Raw genomic sequence first — 25,566 nt, forward strand, 5'->3', positions numbered from 1 at the left:
TTGACTGTGTGTCAATAGACTGTTTTCTTTGAGGTAATTCATAATGTTCAAACGCAATATATGTTCCAAAATCCTGCTGCATATTGACATTAATGATATGGGCCTCTAATTTAGTGGATTACTCCTACCACCTTTCTTGAATAGTGGTGTGACGTCCGACTTTCTAGGCTTTGGGTACGGATCTTTCATCAAGCAAACGGTTGTATGTGATTGATAAGTATGGAGCTATTGTATCAGGAACTTAACTGGTATACAGTCTGGACCAGCAGACTTGCTTTTATTAAGTGATAAGTTGCTTCACTACTCTGAGGATATCTACTTCTATGTTACTCATGTTGGTAGCTGTTCTTATTTGACTTCTAGAGTATTTACTATGTCTTCTTCGGTGAAGGAATGTTGGAAGGCTGTGTTTAGTAACTCTGCTTTGGCAGCACTGTCATCAATAGTATTTTCATTGCTGTCACACAGACAAGGCATTGATCGTATCTTGCCACTAGCATACTTCACATACGACCAGAATTTCTTTGGCTTTTCTTCCAGGTTTTGAGACAAAGTTTCATTGTGGAAACTGTTATAAGTATCACTCATTGAGGTCTGTGCTAAGTTTCGAAGGGTCTGTAAAAGATCGCCAATCTTGGAGGTTTTGTGGCCTTAAATTTGACATTTTTTTTTGTTGTTTCTGCAACAGTGTCTGGCCTGTTTTGTTTACCATGGAGGATCACCTCCATTGTTTCTTAATTTGCTTGGTATAAATCTCTCAATTGATGCCACTATTATTTCTTTGAATTCAAACCACATCTGGTCTACACTTACTTTTGTTAATTTGGAAAGAGTGGAGATTGTCTCTCAGGAAAGCTCCAAGTGAATCTTTATTTGCTGTTTTGAATAGGTATATTTTTAATTTATTTTTGGAAGATTTATACTTGCAGTATCCAATCTTGCTATGACAGCCCTATGCTCACTAATCCCTGCATCCATTTTGATTTTTGTTATTAGTTCAGGATTATTTGTTGGCAAGAAGTAAAGTGTGTTTTTACATCTGCTTACTATGCATGTGGGCTCATGAACTAACTGCTTGAAATAATTTTCAGAGAATGCATTTACCACAACTTTGGATGATGTTTTATGCATACTTCTGCATTTAAACATGTATTTTTGCCAACATATTGAGGGTGAATTAAAGCCACCACCAACTATAATTGTATGACTTGTGTATTTATTTGAAATTAAACTCAAGTTTTCTCTGAACCTTTCAGCAAATCTATCATTGGAATTGGGAGATGGGTAAAAGAATCCAATTATTATTTTAATCCGGTTGCCAACAATGACCTCTGCCCATACTAACTCACAGGAACTATCTGCTCCAGTTTCATGACAAGATAAACTACTTCTGACAGCAACAAACACACCATCACCAACTGTGTTTAGCCTATTCTTTCAGAACACCATTAGGTTGTTTGCAAAAATTTCGGCCAGCTTTCAGCGCCTATAATGATTTGAGCATCAGTGCTTTCTATTAGTGCTTGGAGCTCTGGTACTTTACCAACACAACTACGACAATTTACAACTGTTATACCGATGGTTCCTGTATCTACATTTTTCCTGTGTTTGGTCTGTACCCCTTGAGACTGAAGTCATTTTTGTGTTTTTTCAAGACCCTCTAACCTAAAAAACCACCCAGACCATGCCACAGCCCCTGCTACCTGTGTAGCCACCTCTTGTGTGTAGTGGACTCCTGACCTATTCAGCAGAACCTGAAACCCAACCACTCCATGGGGCAAAGTCGAGGAATCTGCAGCCTACAAGGTTGCAGAACAGTGTGAGACTCTGATTCAGACCCTCCACTCAGCTCGGTATCTGACATCCGCATTTGGTCCTGTCGACTATGCTGCATATGGTGCGCTCTGCTTTCATCTCGCAAGCAAGACTGGCAGCCTTTACCACTTCTGTTAGCCACTTGAAACCAGAGAGATTCTCTTTCGATCCAAAGCAACACACATTGGTGGTACCGACATGAGCCACCACCTGCAGTAGGCTGCACCCTGTGCTCTTCATGGCATCCTGAATGACCCGTTCCACATCTGGAATGACTCCACCCAGTGTGCACACGGAGTGCACATTGGCCTTCTTCCCCTTCTTGGCAGCCATGTCCTTAAGGGGCCCCATAACGTGCCTAACATTGGAACTCACATCTACCAATAATCCCACCTTCTCTGATTGCCCGGATCTTGCAGGCTGAGAGGTTTCATCTGAAACAGTACAGGTGGCTGCATCTGGCTGGGCGACAGTGTCAGCCACAGACAGCATGTGGAACATGTTTGTCAGACTGACCTGAGAGGCCTTTCATGTGGCCCCCTGGGAAGTCTTTCACTCTCTGCCCTGATGTGACCTCCCACTCGACCACAGGTGAGGGATCAACCTCAATGGCAGTCAGTGGGCTGCCACCACTGAGGACCGAATGGAGGACTTGGATGTGCTGGACATCTGTTGGATACCCACAGCTGGCTCACAACAGTGACACCTGTTCACTGCAGCTTCAAGCTGTGTAACCAAAGCCATCACAGCCTGGAGCTAAGAGCGAAGTGTCACCAATTCCTTGCATCCGCACAACAATCACAGTCTGTATCCATACTAAAGACCGTCAAAAACTACACTACTCAGACAAACAGACTATCAACATGTTGTGCGGAGATCTACTGTAGACCCTGACGAAAATGCCAGAACTGTGTCTAATAAATTAGATTAATACACAGAGATTTAAAACATGATCTACCGAATCACTCAGCTGAGACTGAATAATTCGCTCGTGATTTGGAACTTGTAATATGTCACAAAATTTGTTTATTTTCTGACACAAACAAAAATACAAGAACTGTGTGTATTAGATATTAAATTAATACACAAAACTTGAGAATCTAAACTATCAAAGTACACAGAAGAAATTATACAATTCGCTCTTGGTTATGAACTTTCAAAAGTCCAAAAATTGGTTACTTCTGTGTTGCTGCTTCTGTCTTGTCCGGTTGCTGCTGCCTGACTCTATCAACTATGATGCTTTGAGGCACCATTGCGTATAACACATGATCTCACTTCTTGCATCTTGAGGGCAGCCTGCAGAGCTACATGAGGGAGGTTTTACAATCTGAGGCATTGCCCCTCCTGCAGGCCATTCCACATGCTATATTTCAGCAGGACAATGCCCGGCCACATGTGGTGAGAAATGTGCAACTCTCTTCGAAGAATGATGGGTAACACTGTTTCCCTGGCCTGCCCATTTGCCGGACATTTCACCCATCAAACACGTCTGGGATATTCTCAGTTGGCAATTTGTTCATTTTGGTCCTGACACAGCTTTTGTGTATGTGCCTACAAACTGTGTGGCAAAGTATTTCCCATCAGCATTTTCATGTGCTCTTTGGTTCCATTCCATGACGTCTAGCAGCTCTGATTGCAGCACATGGTGGCACTACTGCATACTAAATTTCCACAGTCACAGTGCAGTTACCGTTCTGTAATGCTAATCATTTGTGTAGTATCGTGTTTCAAATTAGGGGAATAAATTATGAATAAATTTCATTATGATCACATCTCTCAGTCTGAGTGTTTCACTTTTTCCACACAGTAGTGTATTAGCCAATAAATTATGACTGTGTACCCCTGGAAGAGTTTACAGCTTAAAGTCTGGTTTCTAAATCTCCGTCAAATCTTATAACATGCCAGTTCTTAGTATCTCTTTCATGACGGTTAGTATTTGCAATGATTAACCTCTTTTTTTGTGCAGAATTGTAGCAGGCGGCTTCTCCTTTCATTGCTATGCCCCCAGCCTGTGTTTTCCAACTCCTTTCTGTTATCTTCATGTTACTCTTATCCACTCTCCCATGACAATCAAATTTTTGTCTCCCCTAATTATCTGAATAGTTTCTTTTATCTCATTATACATTTATTCAGTCTCTTCATCTATCAGTCTAGTTGGCATATAAACTTGTACTATTGTGGTGGGTGTTGGCTGTTTCTATCTTGGCTATGAATACACTTTTGCTATGCTGTTTGTAGTAGCTTGCCCATAGTCATATTTTCTCATTCATTATTAGACCTACTCCTGCATTACCCCTATTTGATTTTATATTTATACCCTGTACTTGCCTGACCAGAAGTCCTATTCTCACTGCCACTGCTCTTTACATATTCCCACTATATTTGACTTCAACCTATCCATTTCCCATTTTAAATTCTCTAACTATCTACCTGATGAATAGCTTCTAACAGTCCACGCCCTGTTCCATAGACTGCTAGTTTTTCCTGGTGATGACCTTCTGTTTAGTAATCCCTGTTTGTAGATTTGAATGGGGGGACTGTTTTAGTTGTGGAACATTTTACTCAAGAGTATGCCATATCCTTAAGTCATTCAGTATAGCTGCATGCCCTCGTGAAAAATACCCCTCCATTGTTGTGTACCTACAGTACAGCTATCTGTATTGCTTAGACACACCAACCAACCCAGCTCAGCAACTTCCATTGTTCATTGGTGAAGGTAGGGGGAATTGATTGTATTTATGGTGAAGTATGAAAATGCAGATTTAGTATTCAGATAATATTTTTGCTGTTGCAAAGTTTTTTCCCCAATCTTTATGGTACTTGTGAGGACCCACAGAGTCAAAATATTACAGGAAGAAAATGATTGACCTCTCCATAGCTGTTATTAGGATACTTTAATCACACTACAAGTTTGAGATTTAAAATTGCTAGACTTTTGTGATGAGCCCAGTTGAAGTCACATTTCCTACTTTTTATCCAGTCTTGAACATATTGTATATCTATTCCTATTTTGATATCTAGGTGTGCACATAAAAATCTGTTGTATCTTGTGTTACCATCTGATCCAACTGTGTTGTCAATAAAATTTGATCAGAGCCAGTGTCCTATTCATTATACTTTTGCCTTGTACGTAGCTAGCCTCTCATCAGACCAGTAGGTGATCTACATGTCTCACTCAGATGTTAATTTTTACCTTCATTTATGGATATCACCTCTGATATTAGACTGCTGTCACATAGAAGCAGATGTTTCACAAAGCAAACTAATCCTTAATTTGTAACATTATGTATAGTAGTTGAGTGAGTTGTTACTAGCCCAGTGTCATCCCATTAGCCTTGAACTACTGTGCAGTTATTTCCTTGCCAACAATAATGACCACTGTCAGTTTTAGGGATAGCTTGATTTTATATTGTGATTTAGCATTCTCAACATCATCCAGTCAAACTGATGTTTAATTGAGATTATGTATACACTTTCATCCTTCACCATATGTCTTAGCATTCTTTGTACATAGAATAAAAAAGAATGTTCAGCACTGTACTGTACCTATTTATTTATTTATTTATTTATTTTGCTGTAGAACATTGTGGTTTGAAGTTACTATATGTGTCATAATTGCCAGTGTACATTTTCAGGTTTCGTACTGCATCATCTTAAAGGATCTTTTTTTGTTATAGAAAAACCAATTGAAAATTAGATTTAAAATATCGAAATTGGTCATGTGAATGAAAGTAACCTAGCAGCATCTTGAAGTGTTTTTGCTGCCAAGGCTTTGAGTGGTATCTGACTCTGATAGAAACCTGCAGCTGTTTATTTGTTGTTGCAGAGGAAGAAGAGGAAGTGTTTGATGAGACAGGTCCAACAAGCCAGAAAAGTGACATGGAAACTGTGATAAAAACATTAGCAGCTAAGTTGGAAGACTTGCAGACATGCAGCGAACTCATCACTAAACATGGAGGTGCCCTCCAGCGTTCCCTTTCTGAACTAGAGACACTAGATTCAACTCAAGATGTTTCAGCTAAACTAAAGTCTGTTAATGAGAGGGCAACACTTTTCCGGATAACGTCCAATGCCATGATCAATGTAAGTTTTTTTTAAAAAAAAAGCATAAATGGGATAAAACAAATCAAATTTGAAAGCCCTTTAATAATATGTGAAAAATGTAATTACTGTTACCTGAAAATCATTGTTCAGTTTATATATTTGCTCTTATAATATCCTTGTAACCTTTTGGTACCTTCATTTAGGTTAGTGCCCAACACTGTCACTTTCCTTTAATGTCTGCCTAATGAAGTTGTGTTTGACAGCTTACTGACATTAGTTGTGACTGCTTTAGCAGTGGGAGGAATTCTAATTTGTTCTCGTATGCTGTGCATTCTGTTATCCAAACTTTACCATTTTGATAAAAATGTGCGGGCTTCTATGCCTGTCAAGTGAATTTGTACATCACATTTCACAGGGATTGATTTCTCATCAGACTTACAAACTGTGCGAGTCAACAGTGAGATTTGACATACATCATTGACCGAATTACGCACTCAGAAATTACAAATGATGAAATGGCCAACTATGAATGTCATTTTTCCAAAAATCACCAAAAGTTTCTGTGGAATTTCCCAGTACTATTGCCCTTGGCAACATGAGTGGGTTGTTCTTTTGTGTCTGACAACCAGATATTTTATTGAAATCAGTGAGCTTTATGAACAATAAGAAGAACTGGAAATTCTATTATTTCCGTAGTTGCCACTTTTCATTGTAGGATGTTTTAGGAAAATTGAGTGTATATCCCCAGTATGGTGTAGATATGTTGATATGCTTATGTGACCAACTACTACTCATATCAATGACACAGTATTTCTCCATCCTGCCTTCTAGTTTAGAATGGAGGCTGGGAAAAGATTTTCCGTTAGACCATTAAACAGCCTCCCATATGGACGACATAGTAATAAGCATTCCTGAAGCAGAGAAACAACTGAAAGACCATCGAACAGACTCCTTTATGGATGACATAGTAATAAGGATCCCTGGCATAGAGAACCAACTGAAAGAGTCGGAAACAAATAAGTCACCAGCTCCATATGGAATCCCAGTTTGCTTTTTCAAAGAGTGCCCTACAGCAATGGCCCCTTACGTAGCTTGCATCTATCGCACTTCTCTCACCCAGCACAAAGTCCCAAGTTACTGGAAAAAAAGGGCAGGTGACTCCTGTACATAAGAAGAGCAAAAGAACAGACCCATGAAATTACAGATCAGTATCCCTGACATTGGTTTGGTGCAGAGTCCTAGAACACATTCTCAGTTCAAGTATAATAAATTTTCTTCAGACCGAGAATCTTATGTTCATGAATCAACATGGTTTTAGAAACCGTCACTCGCGCGAAACTCAGCTTGCTATTTTCTCACATTACTACTGTGAACTATAAGTGAAAGCAGCAGGTAGATTCTATATTTCTAAATTTCTGGTAAGCATTTGACATGGTGCCTCTTGCAGGTGTGAGCATATGGAATAGGTTCACAGATATGGGAGTGGCTTTGGAGACTTCTTAAATTATGAAACCCAGTATGTTGTTTCCGACAGTGAGTATTCATCACGGACAAGGGTATCGCCAGGAGTACCCCATAGAAGTTTGATAGGACCACTGTTATTCTTTATATACATAAATCATCTGCCAGACAGGATAAGCAGCAGTCTGCGGTTATTTGCTGATGATGCTGTGGTGTATGGTAAGGTGTCAAAATTGAGTGATTGTAGGAGGATAGATGATGACTTAGACAAAGTTTCTAGTTGGTATTATGAATGCAGCTGGCTCTAGATGTAGAAAAATGCAAGTTAAATCAGATAAATAAAAAAGACAAACCCATAATGTTGGGATTCAGCATTAGTAGGGTCCTGCTTGACACACTCACGTTGTTTAACTATCTGTGCATAATATTGCAAAGCAGTATGAAATAGAACAAGCATATGAGGATTGTGGTAGGGAATGCAAATGGTTGACTTCCTTTTATTGGGAGAATTCTAGGAGAGTGTGGTTCATCTGTAAAGGAGTGTTTGGGATTGTACCAGGTCATATTAAAGGAAGACATCAGAGTAATACAGAGGTGGGCTGTTAGATTTGTTACTGGCAGTTTCGAACAATATGCAGAGGTTACGGACATGCTTCAGGAACTCAAATGGGAATCTCTGGAGGGAAGGCAACATTCTTTTCGAGGAACGCTATTCAGAAAATTTATAGAACTGGCATTTGAAGTTGAATGCGGAATGATTCTACTGACTCCAACATATTTTGCGCTTAAGGACCATGAAGGTAAGAGACAAGAAATTAGGGTTCATACAGAGGCATTTAGACAGTCGCTTTTCTCTTGCTCTATTTGTGAGTGGAACATGAAAGGAAATGACAAGCAATGGTATGGAGTACTCTCTGCCATACACTGTATGGTGGACTGTGGAGTATCCGTGTAGATGTAGATGTCCGATTTTATTCTCTTTATGACGAATGGAAAACATTTATGCCTTAAGAAGAGAGGTAGGTTCGAAATCTTCTGTGGTGGTGGTGGTGGTGGTGGTGGTGGTGGTGGTGTGTTGCCACCATATTCTCCCCCTACTTGGAACTGTCACTGTAAGATTGCATTGGCTATACGATGATATCCTCACTTATGAGGCATCTCATTAGCAATTACATCAACAACAGCAGAGGTCCATGGCATGATCATGTAATTGTCTTAAATCTGTTGATGGCTGTGTGAAGTAGAGGTGGGCTGACTCATTTGTCTTTGGGAAATAGTTCACTGGTGTTCATTCTTTTTTGGGAACCATTCATTTTACTCATTCACTCTTCATTTTGTATCTAACTGTGCTTGCTGCATGGATTTTAGATAATTTTTCCAGAAAAAATATCAAGTACATACAATTATTACTTCTGATATGAATAAAATAGAAAGAAACATTCCACATGGGAAAAATATATTAAAAACAAAGATTCCGTGACTTACCAAACGGGAAAGCGCTGGTAGATACACACAATAAAAAAAAACACACAAACATACACACAAAATTTCAAGCTTTTGCAACCCACGGTTGCTTCATCAGGAAAGAGGGAAGGAGAGGGAAAGGCGAAAGGATATGGGTTTTAAGGGAGAGGGTGAGGAGTCATTCCAATCCCGGGAGTGGAAAGACTTACCTTAGGGGGGAAAAAGGACAGGTATACACGCACGCACGCGCGCGCGCCCGCGCCCGCGCACTCACACACACACACACACACACACACACACACACACACACACACACACACACATTTCCATCCACACATATACAGACACAAGCAGACAAGGAAAAGTATTCTAACCCAAGAACACTGTAATATATTGCTCGAACAGTACACACACATGAAAGACGAGGTACAATGCAAATAGCAATACACAAATGGGCGGCAGACCATTGTGCTCTGGCTGTATGTTCATTAATTCAGACAGGGGGCTCAACTGTCAGGCTGTGTAGGCAACTGCTGTCATATTGGCACCCTATGGCAATCTGCAATAACTTGCGCTATTTGCCCATCAATTCCTGACCAAAAAGCATGTCTCCATTCTAACACTATTTTATGTGACATTCCCCAGTGGTCCACATACATGTAGCATGGGAATTGTGGAAGTAAATGAAACTGTTCACTGGTTTTGCAAGATATACAACAGATAGAGGATGTTGGGGTGGAGTTGTAACTTGCTGTTCAGGATGTAGTACATAAGGTCAGGAAAATATCTGGCCAGGTTAATGAGACAGGATAAAGAGAGATAACAGAAAGGAGAGGTGTAGAATTTCATCTGACAACTTAAGTGTGACATGTTGCTTCATTTAGAAAAGGTGAGTCTCAGATGGGTGCAGATGTAGACAGGTCAAAACAAACTTTCAACAATAAAGTGGAAAGTAAGAATATAAGGAAGTCAGTAAAGAGAAAAAGGTTTGTTCTTGATGCTGGATGTGCAGGCCAACTTTTGCTTGATCAACCAAAAACATAATACCAAGTCATCACTTGTTTCAAACCAAGTGTGTATCTGTGTGACTGTTGATTTAGGATCACTTTAAAAGACTTCACCAATGAAGACACTGTATCTGTATTGAGTGGACTGGACAAGAGTATGGACAGAGAACTTAAACACAATGTAGAGCATGACCTGTTAAAGACTTCATCAGTATAGAGACATCCCAATGTTGAATTTGTACCTGGTCGGAGATGCCATGACTAACCTCATTTTAACTCTTCTAGGAGGAGAGTTAATTTGGAGTTGGAATGGCTGCTTCTGTCAGGTGTGGAGTCACATGTTGATGTGGTTTCTGTTGAGTCTGTCAGAAGACGGGATTATACTGGGCATCATGGCCTTAACCTCAACCAGAAAGGGCTATTAACAGAAAACTTAAGGTGGGGAGACACTGTCATTAGTCGCATCTCACTTTTGTAGAGCAGAAATGGAGAAAATATGGGTTACAACATTCATTAGGAATTTAAGAACATAGATATTCATAAATTTAGCCAAGAATAGCATATGGAAGTGTGTGCAGTAGAAGTGGCATTTCATAATAAACGTTTCATAATAGTAAATGTGTACTGGAGCACCTACAGGTAATTTTAATCTGTTCATAAATTACCTTGAAGCTCTGTTGGCTTATTCAACAGTGAAAGACAAATATGTAGTGGTTGCTGGTGATTTTATTGTGGATTTCCTTAAAAAAATTCTAGTAATAATTTATTGCAGTGAGTATCATCATCATCATCATTCAACTTGATTGCTGCTGTAAATTTCACAATTAGGTTAGCTAGTTGCTCAAAAATGGTCATTGACAATGTATTTATAGATCTAATGAAAAAATTGTGTTACATAACCAGCAGTCAGTGGCCTCTCAGACTCTGATGTGAAACTCCTTCTGATAAAAGTGAATGCTGGTCAGGATATAAAATCTGCTAAAGCTAATTTAAAGAGGGTGTCCAAGAACCCAGATATGTATTATTTTGGAAATTCTTTAAAGACATAACCTGGTGTGATTTACGCAGTGCTCATGGCATGGATGAAATATACACAACCATTAATGAAGTCCTTACCGGATTTGAAAACTGCCTTTCCCCCAGAACTTAACTATATTATACTAAATTCTACAAAAACCATGTATTAATTCAAGGAATAGAGGTATCTTGTGAGACAAAAAGGAAACTGTATCTGGAAGTCAGAAAAAGCTCGGGTGTTGATGCTATAGCTCATTACAAGGCATACTGCAGAATATGGAAGGTAGTAAAATAGACAATAATTCAAATGCATTGCATGAAACAGATAGTCACATCATATCACAAAATAAAGACAATACAGGATATGGTTTGGGAGGTCCAGAGATGAAGAGGAGCAGGTAACATTAAGAATAAGTGATACATTGGTAGCATATGTATCCAGCATTGCAAAACTGTTTAACAAGCTTTTTATAACTCCTCCTGAAAAGATTGGGTTGCTAGGTTCTGTAGATGCTGCCATGGAATATCAAAAACAAATCATTACAAATAACTTCAGTACTATGACTGTAACCATCACTATACCAATAGTAGTAATATCCACCATAAAAACCTTTAAAATCAAAAACTTATTGTTCTTATGATAAAATATTAACAAGTTAATTGAAGATTGTGCTTCTGAGTCTAAACAATGGAAATTCTAGTTTGGAGTATCAACAGGTTTGAGCTGCTGGAGGTGGCAATCCTGTGGGTGAGGTGTGCTTGCTTCTGCGAATGATTTTGTGTGTGTGTGTGTGTGTGTGTGTGTGAGAGAGAGAGAGAGAGAGAGAGAGAGAGAGAGAGAGAATATGTTTTCTTTTCTGAAGAAAGCTTTGCCTGAAAGATATATCATAACAATCTTTTCATTGTGCTTGTCTGCAACTCAATGTGTCATTACGGTGCGTCGCAATTTTTTCAGTTTTTCTGAGTTTAGTGACATGTTATGTTGCATGTGTAACCAGTCATTTTCAGTGAAACATTTCCTGAATGGTTGAAATGTGCAGAAGTTTAAGCCATTATTTAAGAAAGAATCTGAAGAAATAACATCAAATTTCTGTTCAATTTCACTTTTCGAAAATTTCAGAAAAGGTAATGCACCATCAGCGTATTAACCATCTGACGACAAACAATATATTGTCAGTGTCACAGTTGGTTTTTTCTAAAGGGTTCTGATACTGAGAAGGCTATCAACACTTGCAACAATAATGCACTTAATTCATTAGGCAATAAATTACAGGCTGTTAGTGTATTTTGTGATCTGTCAAAGGCGTTTGACTGTGTAACGCACACTGCACTTTTAAATAAATTGTAATGTTGCAGTACAGCAGAAAATGATACAAAATGGTTCAGTTCACATCTGTGATAGAAAGCAAAGGGTGTCAATAGGAAAGAGTCCTGTATTAAGCTATGGGCCTCATCTAACTGGAATTATTTATGTATGGTGCCCAGAAGGTCCATCTTCAGCTCCTCCCTTTTTCTTGGATATATCAGTGATCTTCCATCAGTAACATAACCAGATGCCAAGTTTGTTTAGTTTTCAGATGATACAAACATTGCAATAAATAATGAATTATTGCAATAAATAATAAATTATAGAGGACCTTCCTTTTTTGTCAGTATATAGTCATTGGTTTGCTCTAATGCCCAAACATGTTTCAATGTTTCACCACAGTTGTGGTATCCTTAGTATTTTTTTCCCTTTTATGTAAACAATAAAAGGAAAAAGCCCACTGAGGATGCCACAACTGTGGTGAATCCTGTTTGGGTATTAGAGCAAAACAACAATTTTGTATTTGCAAAAGGGCAGATCATCTTTAGTTAATTATTATTTTTCTGCAAGCTTGGCAATAGATTGTAAAATTCCAATGTGATTGCAAAAAATACCAAATCAAAGGATAGTCTGATAAATTTCCATGAAAGAAAGGAACTTTTTTGTTGTGCCTTCACGGTTGATAAGCTTGTTCGTTCCAAAGACCATATAAAGAATCTGTACATCATACAGGATACAGTTCATTTTGATACCTGTCTGAAGTGTGTGGTTTGTCGACTGCAATTGAAAATGGAGAAAACAGTGTTTCATGCTATTATTAAACATTTTCAGTTGATTGGGCTGCCAAGCAAATCAAAACAGAAAACAGTGTGCGAGGTGGGTGCTGTGGTTGCTCGCAGTCAACCAAATGTGCATCTAGCACAACATTTCAATACAATGTCTGGTGATGTGTAATCACAATACACAAGACTTTGTGCACCAATATGTGACTGTTGATAAAATCTGGATCCGTCATTACATACCAGAGTTAAAATGGCAGTCGAAACAATTAATAGAAACTGGTGAAAATGCACTGAAGATGACAAAGACCATTTTGTCACATGGTAAGATAATGCCCACTGTTTTTTTGGGTTCCCACGAAATAATCCTCATCGATTTCTTGGAAAAAGGAAGAACTGTAACTGGGCCCTATTATGCTTCATTATTGGATCATTTGAAACTTGGGTTGGCTGCAAAATAACCAAGGTTGGCACGTGGAAAAGTGTTCTTTCAGCAGGACAATGCACAATCCCACACATCAGTGACAATAATGGCAAAAGTGCAGGAATTTTGCTGTGAATTGGTTCCTCGTCAACCTTATGCACCAGACTTATCTCCAAGTGACTTCTTCCTGTCCCCAATGTGAAATTTTGGCTTGCTTGGAAAAACTCTCATCAAAAGAGAAAGTGATAGTTGCAGTCAACGAGTATTTGGCAGAGTTTGACAGAACCTGTTTTACCCAATGAGATGGAAAAGCCGGAGGATTGCTGGACCAAGTGTCTATCCCTCAAAGGAGAATGTGTTGAGAAGTAAGGTGAGTTGTTTACATAACAAGCTGTTTTTACCAGACTTATCAAACTACCTTCATATAGTCTTAAAAAGATTGGTTAATAAAATTTTCGTGCGCATCAATAAATGGTACCTAGCAAGTTTTTTGTCATTCATCCTTGAAAAACACTATACACAGTTTAGAACTTGTAAGATGTCTCCTCCCATCCTGTCCCACCCTTTGTATGCCTAAAATATGATGATAAGCATACAAGAGAGGTTGACAATATTAAATTCTTGGGATTTCAGTTTGTTAATAAGTTCAACTGGGAGGACCGTACCACAGAACTGCTGCCCCCCACCCCGTCCCCCCTCCTGGGGGCTCACCACTCATTAGTGAGTTCATGCAGGGCTCCAGCCTTTGCAGCATCTTTTCCCTTCTGTGGTGCATGTCTATCCTCTTACTTTTTTTCCCTTACTTGGGGAATATGTCAGATGTTTTTGGGAATGTGTTCAGTATTTTCAGTAGCCTGAAATCAGAACAGTCTCCCCACCATTTTTTCATTCTTTTTTTCTTTTGTTGTTCACCTTCTCCTGCCCTTCCTCCCCACTGGCATGTGAGGTTCCTCTTTTTCTTCTTCCTCCCCGTCCGCTCCTGAAGGCCGGCCCACGCTTCTGACACATAACAGGTGACTGGGTAATGCGTAATTCCCAGCCCCAGGTTGACAGGTAGGGTTCACTCGTACCCCCTGGTACAGGCCAGGCCCAGGGAGGAGTGATTGCCTGAGGTGCAATCCTCCTAAATCGCCGATTGGTCCCTCTGTCAGGTGTTCAGGAGTTGTGACCTGAAGTGTGAACAATCACCTAAAGTGGGTGCACCCACTCTGAGGGGGGGCCCCCCAGTTGGAAGGAGCATGCCACCGGAGATGCTGGCAATCATGGGGGGTTTTCGTGCAATGAGCCAATCATCTTCCTAACAGTCTATGTCTACTAAACATAAAAGGAATGAGGCTAACGATTAAAAGACCCTCCCAGCTGCACCACAGTTGCATGTGTTTTTACATACTGAAGACAGTCAATCCTTTTGCCCCAGACTCTGTAGACTGACAGAGGGAGAATGCCAACGCCTCTGTAGACTTCATGGAGCAGGATCCTCCAACTTCAACTTCTGTGCCCTGTAGCAGAGAGTATCCAAAGGCTGGCACTTAGCAGCCACAGAGGTGGCACCTTGTCATTTTACCCCCCCCCCCCCCCTTTTCGTGTCATGACTCTCCTCCAACGGAACATTCAAGGCATTAGATACAACAAGGAGGAGTTATGACTGCTCTTAGAATCACAATGTCTACTTGTTCCCTGCCTCCAGGAAACAAAATTGTGTCCTCAAGACCGTTTTGACCTCTCGCTTTTCTTTCTGGTCCACTTTGACTTTCTCCTGAGGTTGGCATTGCATCTCATGGGGGAGTCCTGCTGCTCATCTGGGATGATGATCGTAGTCAAACCATCCCCCTGACTACCCGGTTTCAAGCTGTTGCATTCCGCATTTTCCTTCCTCACAACCACTAAGACATAAAGTATTGATTGCACAAAAGAGAGCAGTGAGAATAATTAGTGGTGTTCACTCAAGGATGTCATGCAGGCACCTTTTCAAGGAGTTAGGTATTTCAATTGCACCATTAGAGTACATATATTCGCTAATGAAATGCTTTACAAATAATCTATCTCAATTTGTGAAGAACAGTGATGTTCATGCATACAACACTAGAGGAGAAAATGACCTTTCCTATCCGTTATAGAAGCTGTCAGTTGCTCAAAAAGGAGTACATTATTCAGAACAAAAATCTTTGATCATTTGCCCAACAACAGAAAGTGTCTGGCAGGTAGCAGATCAAGTTTTAAATCTAGCTTAAAATCATTTCTCTTGGACAACTCCTTCTACTCCATGGACAAGTTTCTGTTTCAGAAATGGTAGAAAAAAAGTACCTCTAAATGTAGTTGCATGTGTAGAACTAAAAATTTCAGTAATATTAGCACTATTCAGTGTGTGTATGTGTGTGTGTGTGTGTGTGTGTGTGTGTGTGTGTGTGTGTGTGTGTATGGTGGTCCGTTGATAGTGACCAGACCAAATATCTCGTAAAATAAGCATCAAATGAAAAAACTACAAACAACGAAACTCGTCTAGCTTGAAGGGGGAAACCAGATGGCGCTATGGTTGGCCCACTAGATGGCGCTGCCATAGGTGAAACGGATATCAACTGCATTTTTTTAAATAGAAACCCCCATTTTTATTACATATTCGTGTAGTACATAAAGAAATATGAATGTTTTAGTTGGACCACTTTTTTCGCTTTGTGGTAGATGGTGCTGTAATAGTCACAAACGTACAAGTACGTGGTATCACGTAACATTCTGCCAGTGCGGATGGTATTTGCTTCATGATACATTACCCGTGTTAAAATGGACCGTTTACCAATTGCAGAAAAGGTCGATATTGTGTTGATGTATGGCTATTGTGATCAAAATGCCCAACGGGTGTATGCTGTGTATGCTGCTCAGTATCCTAGACATCATCCAAGTGTCCGGACCATTCGCCGGATAGTTACATTATTTAAGGAAACAGGAAGTGTTCAGCCACATGTGAAACATCAACCACAACCTGCAACAAATGATGATGCCCAAGTAGATGTTTTAGCTGCTATTATGACTAATCCACACATCAGTAGCAGACAAATTGCACGAGAATTGGGAATCTCAAAAACGTCAGTGTTGAGAATGCTACATCATCATCATCATCATCATCATCAATTGCACCCATACCATATTTCTATGCACCAGGAATTGCGTGACAACGACTTTGAATGTCGTGTACAGTTCTGCCTCTGGGCACAAGAGAAATTACGGGACGATAACAGATTTTTTGCACGCATTCTGTTTCGTGACGAACAAGTGGAACATCAGCGACCTTGGCGTCAGCACATTGCCCATGCATGTGCGAACATTACGGAAGGCGAACTACTCGCTGTTGAGAGAAATGTTGTTACACATATTGCCAAATGCATTGAGGTTGACGGACATCATTTTGAGCATTTATTGCATTAATGTGGTATTCACGGGTAATCACGCTATAACAGCATGCGTTCTCAGAAATGAAAAGTTCACAAAGGTACATGTATCACATTGGAACAACTGAAATAAAATGTCCAAATGTACCTAGGTTCTGTATTTTAATTTAAAAAAACCTACCTGTTACCAACTGTTCGTCTAAAATTGTGAGCCATATGTTTGTGACTATTACAGTGCCATCTACCACAAAGCGAAAAAAGTGGTCCAACTAAAACATTCATATTTGTTTATGTAATACACAAATATGTAATAAAAAATGGGGGTTTCTATTTTAAAAAATGCAGTTGCTATCCGTTTGGCCTATGGCAGCGCCATCTAGTGGGCCAACTATAGCGCCATCTGGTTTCCCCCTTCAAGCTAGACAAGTTTTGTTCTTTGTAGTTTTTTCATTTGACGCTTATTTCATGAGATATTTGTCCCGGTCACGATCAGTGGACCACCCTGTATATATATCTTGTAATCTGACTTGTTCCACATCATATCGATAAAATAATCGGAAAAATGATCTATGGAAAATGACATAACTAAAACTAAACTAAAAACTAAAAAAAAAACTTAACATCCCTCCGTCATTCATTGTCACCGAGGCAGACTTCCTCCAACTTACTGAGCAACTCCTCACCCCTTTTTCTGCTCGGTGATTTTAATGTGCATCATCCCCTTTGGGGTTCTCCCAGAACCATCAGAGAGTTGCCCTCTCATCTACCTTAACATGGGAGCACCCACATTCCTTTCAGACTCCACGCACACCTATTCCGTTTTGGACCTCTCCTGCTGTACTGTTTAACTTGACCATCATCTCGAGTGGTCCTTTCTATCTGATATGTACTCGAGCAACCATTTGCCGTGTGCTATCTGTTTGCTGACTTCTCTCACACCTATGTGCACGTAATCTCTCTGGTGACCTTTGACGAACAACATTTCCCCAGTTGTGATGATCAGGTAGAATACCTTACAAATTTTATGTTTACAGCTGCATAATGCTCCATTCCTTGCACTTCATCTTTACTGTGCCGTGACACAATTGGTGTTCAGATACATGATCTCCGCGTTTTTGATCATCCTCCTACGATGACAAACTGCATTTGTTATGAACAGTTGTGTGCACATTGTTGCTGCATTCTTCGGGATAGCAGAAAACCTAGCTGGTTTCATTCTTTTAACAGTTCCACGCCCTTTTCCATCATGTAGGGGAAACCTCCGACAGCTCTCTGGAACCAAGCCTCCCCCCCCCCCCCCCAATTTCTGCCCTGACCATAGCAGATGATGTCATATTGGATTGGATTGCTATCTCCAACACCTTGGGCTGCTATTTTGCAGAGATTTTAAGCTCCACCCACTTTCAAGCTCCACCCACTATCACTCTGCCTTCCTCCCTTGTAAATGAGTGGAGGAAGCTTGGACAATATCCTTCTCCTCTCAGAATAGTGAGTGCTACAATGCCATCTTTAATAAGAGGGAGCTAGATCATGCTCTCACTTCATCCTGATCCACCGCCCCAGGGCTGGACGATGTTCACACTCAGATGCTGCAGAACCTTTCTCTTGCGGGAAAGCACTTTCTCCTTCATATGTGCAATTGCATCTGTGTCCGCCCCTGGTAGCTGAGTGGTCAGTGCGACAGAATGTCAATCCCAAGGGCCCGGGTTCGGTTCCTGGTTCGGTCGGAGATTTTCTCCGCTCAGGGACTGGGTGTTGTGTTGGCCTAATCATCATCATTTCATCCCCATCGACACAAAAGTCACCAATGTGGCGTCAAATCGAAAGACTTGCACCTGGCAAACGGTCTACCCGACGGGAGGCCCTAGTCACATTACATTTATTTATTTATCGCATCTGTGCAGGGGGCGTGTTTCCCAGCCACTTGTGTGAAGCCGCTGTCATACCCCTACCTAAGCCCAGTAAGGACCAATGCCTCCTTTCTAGTTATTGCCCCATTTCTCTCACCAGCTGCATTTGCAAGGTGATGGAATGTGTGATTCATGCCTGGCTAGTGTGGTGACTTGAGTGTCATAATTTACTAACCACTGTGCAATGTGGATCTTGAGCACACCATTCTGCAGTTGACTATCTCATCATTTTGTAATGGCTGGTTTTCTGCAGAAATACCAGCCTGCGGCTGTGTTTTTCGAATTGGAGAAAGCCTATGTCACTGGAGGACTGGTATCCTCTGTACTATCTGCATGGCAGTCAGGGGACCGGAGGGGGGGGGGGGGGGTGTCCGTGGCTGCATGCCCCGTTTCCTTCAGGAATTTTTAAAAAACAATTTTTCAAGGTATGTGTGGGTTCTGCCTTGTCAGGCACTTTATCCAGGAAAATGGTGTGCCTCAGGGTCCTGAGCGTTGTCCTCTTTGCTATTGCCATTAAACCTACTGTGCCCTGTGTCACCCTGGGCATCTCCACGTGCCTTTTTGTTGACGATTTTGCGATCTGTTGCAGTTCTCCATGGACTTGTCTCCTTGAGCAGTATTCTCAGAATTGTCTCAATTGTCTTTATTCGTGGTGCATTGACAATGGCTTTTGCTTTTCTATTGACAAAAACATTTGAATTTCTGGCGGCACATTGTGTTTCTTTACCACCTTTACATCTTGGGCCTGTTGCTCTACCATTCATTGAAACTACTAAATGCCTGGGGCTAATGCTCGATAGAAAACTTTCTTCATCCTCCCGTGTGTCTTACCTGGCTTCCTGCTGCACCCGGTCCATCAATACCCTACATGTCCTCAGCAGTATTTCTTGGAGAGCGGATTGGATCACCCTCCTCCATTTGTACTGATCTCTTGTCTGTTCAAAAGAAGACTATGGATGTATTGTTTATGCATCTACACATCCGTCCATCTTATGCCGTCTCAATACAATCCACCATCGTGGCATCCGTTTGGCCACTAGCGCCTTTTATGCCAACATGGTTGAGAGTCTGTACGCAGAGGCTGCCGAACTACTGCTGTCACTCTGACATGATATTCTCCTCAGAGGATAAGCATGCCATTTGTCTGCTGAGCCTGGGCGCCCGTCCTGTGCCGCCTCCTACGATGACTGCTTTGATCACGAGTATGGGGTGCACCCCTCTTCCCTGTTACCTCTTTGAGTTCGCTTTCGGCTGTTGCTCTGGCAGTTTAACTTCACGCTACCTGCCTCTTTCCTGATGGGTGTGAACCCTTGACCACCTTGGCTTCGTGCAGCGGCCCATGTTCACCTTGGACTTCATTCACTTTCTAAGGACACTGCTCCAGACTCGCTTTATTGCCTTAAGTTTCTCGACCTTTGCATGGGACTTCACAATAATACCTTTATATATACTGCTGGCACCCGAACTGACTATGTTGTCAGGTGTGCCTTTGTCATTAGCACCAACGATTTTCGGTATTGGCTTCCGGAACACAGATCAGTATTTCCAGCAGAGCTCTTTGCACTTTATCAGGTCATCCAGTACATCCGACAATGCAGGCTTTTCAGTTTTCATTTTCTCCAATCCTCTCAGAGCCCTTCAGAGCCTCTATGTGCTGTACACCGTCCATTCCTTAGTGCAACGGTTCCAGGAGAGCTTTTCCAAAATGCCAAAAGATTCTTCGCTTCCACTCATATCAGAAATACAGTCTTTAATATGTTGCTTGTCCTCTTCCATGACTGCCATTTCCTCTAGTATTATGATGGAAAGACTGCAGAGTGAGCTTGAATTGCCCTTGTGTATGCATGACCAGATTGTATATGGGGAACAGAAGCTGCAGCACATTTGGTCAGGTGTTGATCAGCATGTAGAAAACACTGGGACTCGTTGGTCTCCTGCATATATGTGTGGACATTGGGCACAATTTACTACATATATTCTGTTTCCTGTCTATGTAGGCAATGGGTTTTATGCTCCATAATTGGAGCCATGGTGATGTATTTGTTTTGAAGTGCCAGATGTCTCCACCAAATAATGTCGCATGATACGTGCTGACTGGCATGGACATTCTGTTAGACACATTGTTAATGATTTGAGCTGATTAAAGTATGCTATTGTAAACCCTCTGTATTGGAGGATAACATGCAGAAGCCAAAAACTATCAGTCAAGCTCTCTCTTTATATCATTTTTTAACATGTTTGCGAACCAAGGACTGTGATGCAACAAGATGGGCTGTGTGCCTCAGTGATAAAACAGACAGCTGTACCATTGGGGCAACCACATCAGCGATGGAGGGGCAAGACTCTGTGAAGAGTTACAGCGGAACTTATTCTCCTTGTCAACATGTCTGTGCTGAGTTGGTTCTGTTGCCAGCTGAAAGCAAGAAAAACTACTGCTATTACATTTGCTGAAAATGTGCAGTTTCACTGTATGGTTTAATGATTGGCACCCTCCTGGGTTAAATAATACAAAGTAAAATGGTCCCCCATCTAGATCCATGGGTGGGATCTACTCAGAAGAATGTTATCATCAGGGGGAGGGGAAGGGGAACTGGTTTTCTACAGACCAGAGTATGGAGTGTTAGGGCCCTTAAGTGAAAGTTAGGTTAGATAATTTAGAAAGGGAATTGGATAGGTTGAAGTTCTAGTGGAAACTAGTGATGTTTGATGGCAAAAAGAAACAGATTTCTGTTGACGTGAGAATAGGGCTATCAACATAGAATCAGATAGGGCTAACATAGTGAATATGTTATCATAGTCAAGCTAGATACAAAACCAACTCCCATAGCAGTTGCACAGGTCTGTATACTGAATTAAGAATAATGTAAGATGATTGTGTGCACAGGACTGACAATTGACAATTTGAAACAGGTAGCGTACTGGTAAATCAGGGATGTAGAAACCAGATTTTAAATTGCAAATCCGTTATAGGAGCAAATGCGGCCTCTGATCATAATTTGTTGGTTGTGAAAAGCAAATGAAAGCTGTAAAAATTGCAGAAAGGTAGAAAATTAATGGGATGGGAACTGGATAACCTGAAACAACCACATATTCTTGAGGGTTTCAGAAGGAGTGGCAGGTACAACTGAACGAAGTTTGCAAAAGACTTACAATAGCAGATAAATGGATAGCTTTAAGAGATGAAAATTGTGAAGGGAGCAGAGGAACAATTAGGCAAAACAAGAAGGTCCATTAAGAATCCTTGGATAAGATATGATATCTTAAATTTGATTGATTAAAGAAGGAAACATAAAAATGCAACAAATGAAGCAGGCAATAGTGAATACAGACATCTAAAAATTAATACTGAAAGTAGGGGAAAAACAATAAAGCAGGAATGGCTGCAGCAGATTTGCAAAGCTGCAAAAGCATGCACAGTTATGTAAAATATAAATGGCTTGTGCACAGGAACATTACAGAAAATTTTGGAGGAAAGAGAAGCAACTGTGTGAATTTCAAGAGTTCAGATGGTAAGCAAAGAAGTTTAGGCTGAAAAAAAGATGGAAAGTGTATGTAGAAGAGGGGACAAAATGTGAATATAATATTATGGAAAGGAACATGGATGTGGAAATGAGATGGGAGAGGGTTGGAGGGTGCAATACTGTGAGAATAATGTGATGGAGTACTGAAGGACGTAAGTTGATGTGAGGCCACTGGAATCAAAACAATTCTACCTATGCAAGATATGAGACAAGTGAAATGCCCTCGGACTTAAGGAAGAACATAACAGTCCTAATGCTGAAGAAGGCAGGTGCCTGAAGGTTGAAATATTATTACCAAACCATCACTTTGATAGTCATGGTTGCAAAATACTGGCACAAAGTATCTAAAAAAATTTAAAAAAGCAATAACTGCTAGAAACGAACTTTGGGTTGGATAAGTTTGGGTCTGGAAACTGAAGACAGGCAGACCTATGTTTATAGAATTTGTAGATTTAAGAGAGAGATTTTTGGCAATGTTAACTAGGGTACACACTTGAAATTTTAATGCTGCTTTGCTTTCATCAATCTTTTGATTGGTTGGCACCTCTCCACCCAGATGTAAAAGCTAACTTCTTCATTTGTACGTAGTTAGAGATTCCCACATTATGTATAACTTATTTTTAAAATGCCATTTGTGGCATTCTTCTTGTTACGTTTTTGAAGATTAAGAAATATTAGGAAATGAGAGGCTGAATGTTGTTGAAGAGTTTTGTTGTTTAAGTACTGACAGTGGCAGTATTAAGTAGGATATAAAACACAAGCTGACAATAACAAGAAAGTATTTTCTGGAAGAGAAATGTTTTAATACCTAATTTACATTTAACTTGTAGGAAGTCCTCTGAATGTATTTGTATGGAGTGTAGCCTCATATGGAAGTGAAAAGTGGATTACAAATAGTGTAGACCTAATGAGAATAGAATCTTTAAAAATAATTAAATAAAGAAGAATGCTGAACATTAGGTGAGCACATTGACTAAATAATGAGCTACTGCATCTCATTGGGAGAAAATAATTTTGTTATAAAACTTAACTAAAAGAAGGGATAGGTTGATGGGACAAATTGTAAAGCACCAGGGAATAGTTAATTTTATAATATGGGAGAGGGGAGGAATAAAAAGTATAAATGGTGGCCAAGGCTTGATTACAGTAAGCAGGTTTAACTGGATATAGGTTGCAGTAGTGAAGGAGGGATGAAGAGACTTGCATCAGACAGACCGTCATGGAGAATCGAATTAAACTAATCTTCAAACTGAAGACCACAGCAAAAACAATAGTAATTATCTATTGTGAAGCCATCATACAGTTGTATCATGGTATCAGTGTGGAGGTTGTTAGGCACCATTTGTACAAAATGTTAACTTGTTTAACACGCTTCCAGACTCCATTATTCCATAACATTTTATTATGACTAATGACATATTAATTTTAAGAACTGGATAATGCAGGGTCAAAACATGTTATTTTCAATAAGTCACATATTTTGATGAACTGGTGCTTAATAACTGGTGCTGAACAACAATAATGTTCTTAAGGATTGTTATACAATGTGACTCAACCTGCCTCCCCCCCTCCCCCCCCCACCCCTTTCCCTCAACTTTTGCAATCCATGCATCTTCTTAAGTATGAACCAGCCCCAAAGGAGTGCCCCCTTTTGTCACGCAGTACCATCCCAGACTGGAACAACTTAACCACATCCTTTGCCAGGGCTTTGATTACCTTTCATCATGCCCTAAATGAGGGACATCCTACTCAAGATCCTTCCCATCCATCCTAAAGTGGTGTTCCGTCACCCAGCCAACCTTTATAATATTGTAGTCGATCCCTATGCCACCTTCAGTCCCAACCATTTTCCACAAGGATCATATCCATATGGAAGACACAGGTGCACGACCTGCTCAATACACCCACTCAGCACTTCCTGTTCCAGTCCTGTAACAGATTTATCCTACCCCGTCAGGGGACAAGCCACCTGTGAAAGCAGCCATGTCATTTAGCTGCTCTGCTGCAATCATTGCACAGCTTTTTATATTGGTATGACTACCAACCAGCTGTTTACCAGGATGAATGGCCACCACCAGAGTGGGGCCAGCTTCACTACCCGAGCCATCTGGATCCTTCCCTCCACCACCACCACCACCTTTTCTGAATTGCACAGATGGGAGTTATCCTTATAACATGTTCTCCGCTCCCGTAATTATCGTGGCTTCAACCTACGGTAACATACTGTCCCCAAACCCTCTACCCAACAGTTTCTACTCCCTCTGTACTGTCATCTCCTCCGCATTCTCAATCCGTACCCTCTTTGTTTCCAATTCTCTGACAACGCACTTGCTCATTATCCCTGCTCCTTTCCTTTTTTGCTCCTTATTTCCCCATCTCCCTGCCCCGTGCCCCACAACCTCCTGACATTGCACCTGTTGGCGTTCTAGTCCCTGCACGCTCCACCAGACTGCGTTCCTCTCTGCCCCCACCCGTACACTATTATGCCTTCCCCTTTGCCGCCCCCTCCTGATTGCTGCTTGCATCCCAAGTGATAGTTGCATTCTGGTGCCAGCGTCTGGAGTTGGTGGTGATGTGTACATGAGGTATGCTAGCTTGTGTGGGATGAAAGGTTTGTGTTTTTCTTTTGCTGATGAAGGCTGTGGCTGAAAGCTTTGTGCGAGTGTCTTTTAATTGTGCCTGTCTGCCACTTTACGTGTCTTCCTTATGGTAAGTAGTTATCTATCTTTTCCTACATTGTTGATATTCCTATTTGGAGTTTCCATTGTTTGACATCACATTTTTGTGCATTTCAATTCATTGATGTTGTGCAGGGTAGTGTTTGTGGTTATTTTCTTGCTTGGATAGAAAATTGTTACACCAAGGAAAGTAGTTAGAACTTGTGTGTTCTGCTTTCACATATATGGATCTTGTAGAGAGATGTGTGAATAGTTGGGAATATTACCACAGTCTCACAATACATTCAGTGATTGAAATTAGTTGGCAACAATCTTTTTGAATTTGTGAGTAATAGAAATGTTCACAAATATGATACTATAAGGAAGAGTGGTTTACATTGTGCTGCAGTGAATCTTAACTTTGGCTCAGAATGGAGAGAAATGCACAACTCTAAAATTCTTTTATTATCTGCTCACATAAAAGAAATGGGTAAGAAGAGCAGACGTGGTCTTCAAGACAGGCAAAATATTAGTCTTCTCAATAACTCCTATGTGATTGAGAAATTTTTGAATAGAAATGGTCACTATTTAGTCAAAATTGTAAATCATAATGATTACCTGACATCGTCAGTTGTATTGGAGATGATCTCGAAACCCAAACATGCTTATTCTTTGTATTACAGATGTTTATTCACTAAGATTGCACAAAAATATACAATGATTACTAGTTTCAGTGAAATTAAATCAGCACCTTCAGATCATTTGCATAAAAAGAATT

At 40.5% G+C, this 25,566-nt stretch overlaps 1 protein-coding gene across 2 annotated transcripts in view; it reads left to right on the top strand.

The window, feature by feature from the left end:
* LOC126204423 (oxysterol-binding protein 1) overlaps window positions 1-25,566 on the top strand; it is a 289,382-nt gene that overhangs the window by 83,721 nt on the left and 180,095 nt on the right. For both annotated transcript variants that reach the window (XM_049938811.1, XM_049938812.1), the window contains one exon: window positions 5,642-5,898. In XM_049938811.1, coding sequence (XP_049794768.1) covers window positions 5,642-5,898 — 257 coding nt within the window. The remainder of the gene's footprint in view (window positions 1-5,641; window positions 5,899-25,566) is intronic.

Source organism: Schistocerca nitens, chromosome 9, assembly GCF_023898315.1.
Source record: "Schistocerca nitens isolate TAMUIC-IGC-003100 chromosome 9, iqSchNite1.1, whole genome shotgun sequence".
Taxonomy (NCBI): Eukaryota; Metazoa; Arthropoda; class Insecta; order Orthoptera; family Acrididae; genus Schistocerca; species Schistocerca nitens.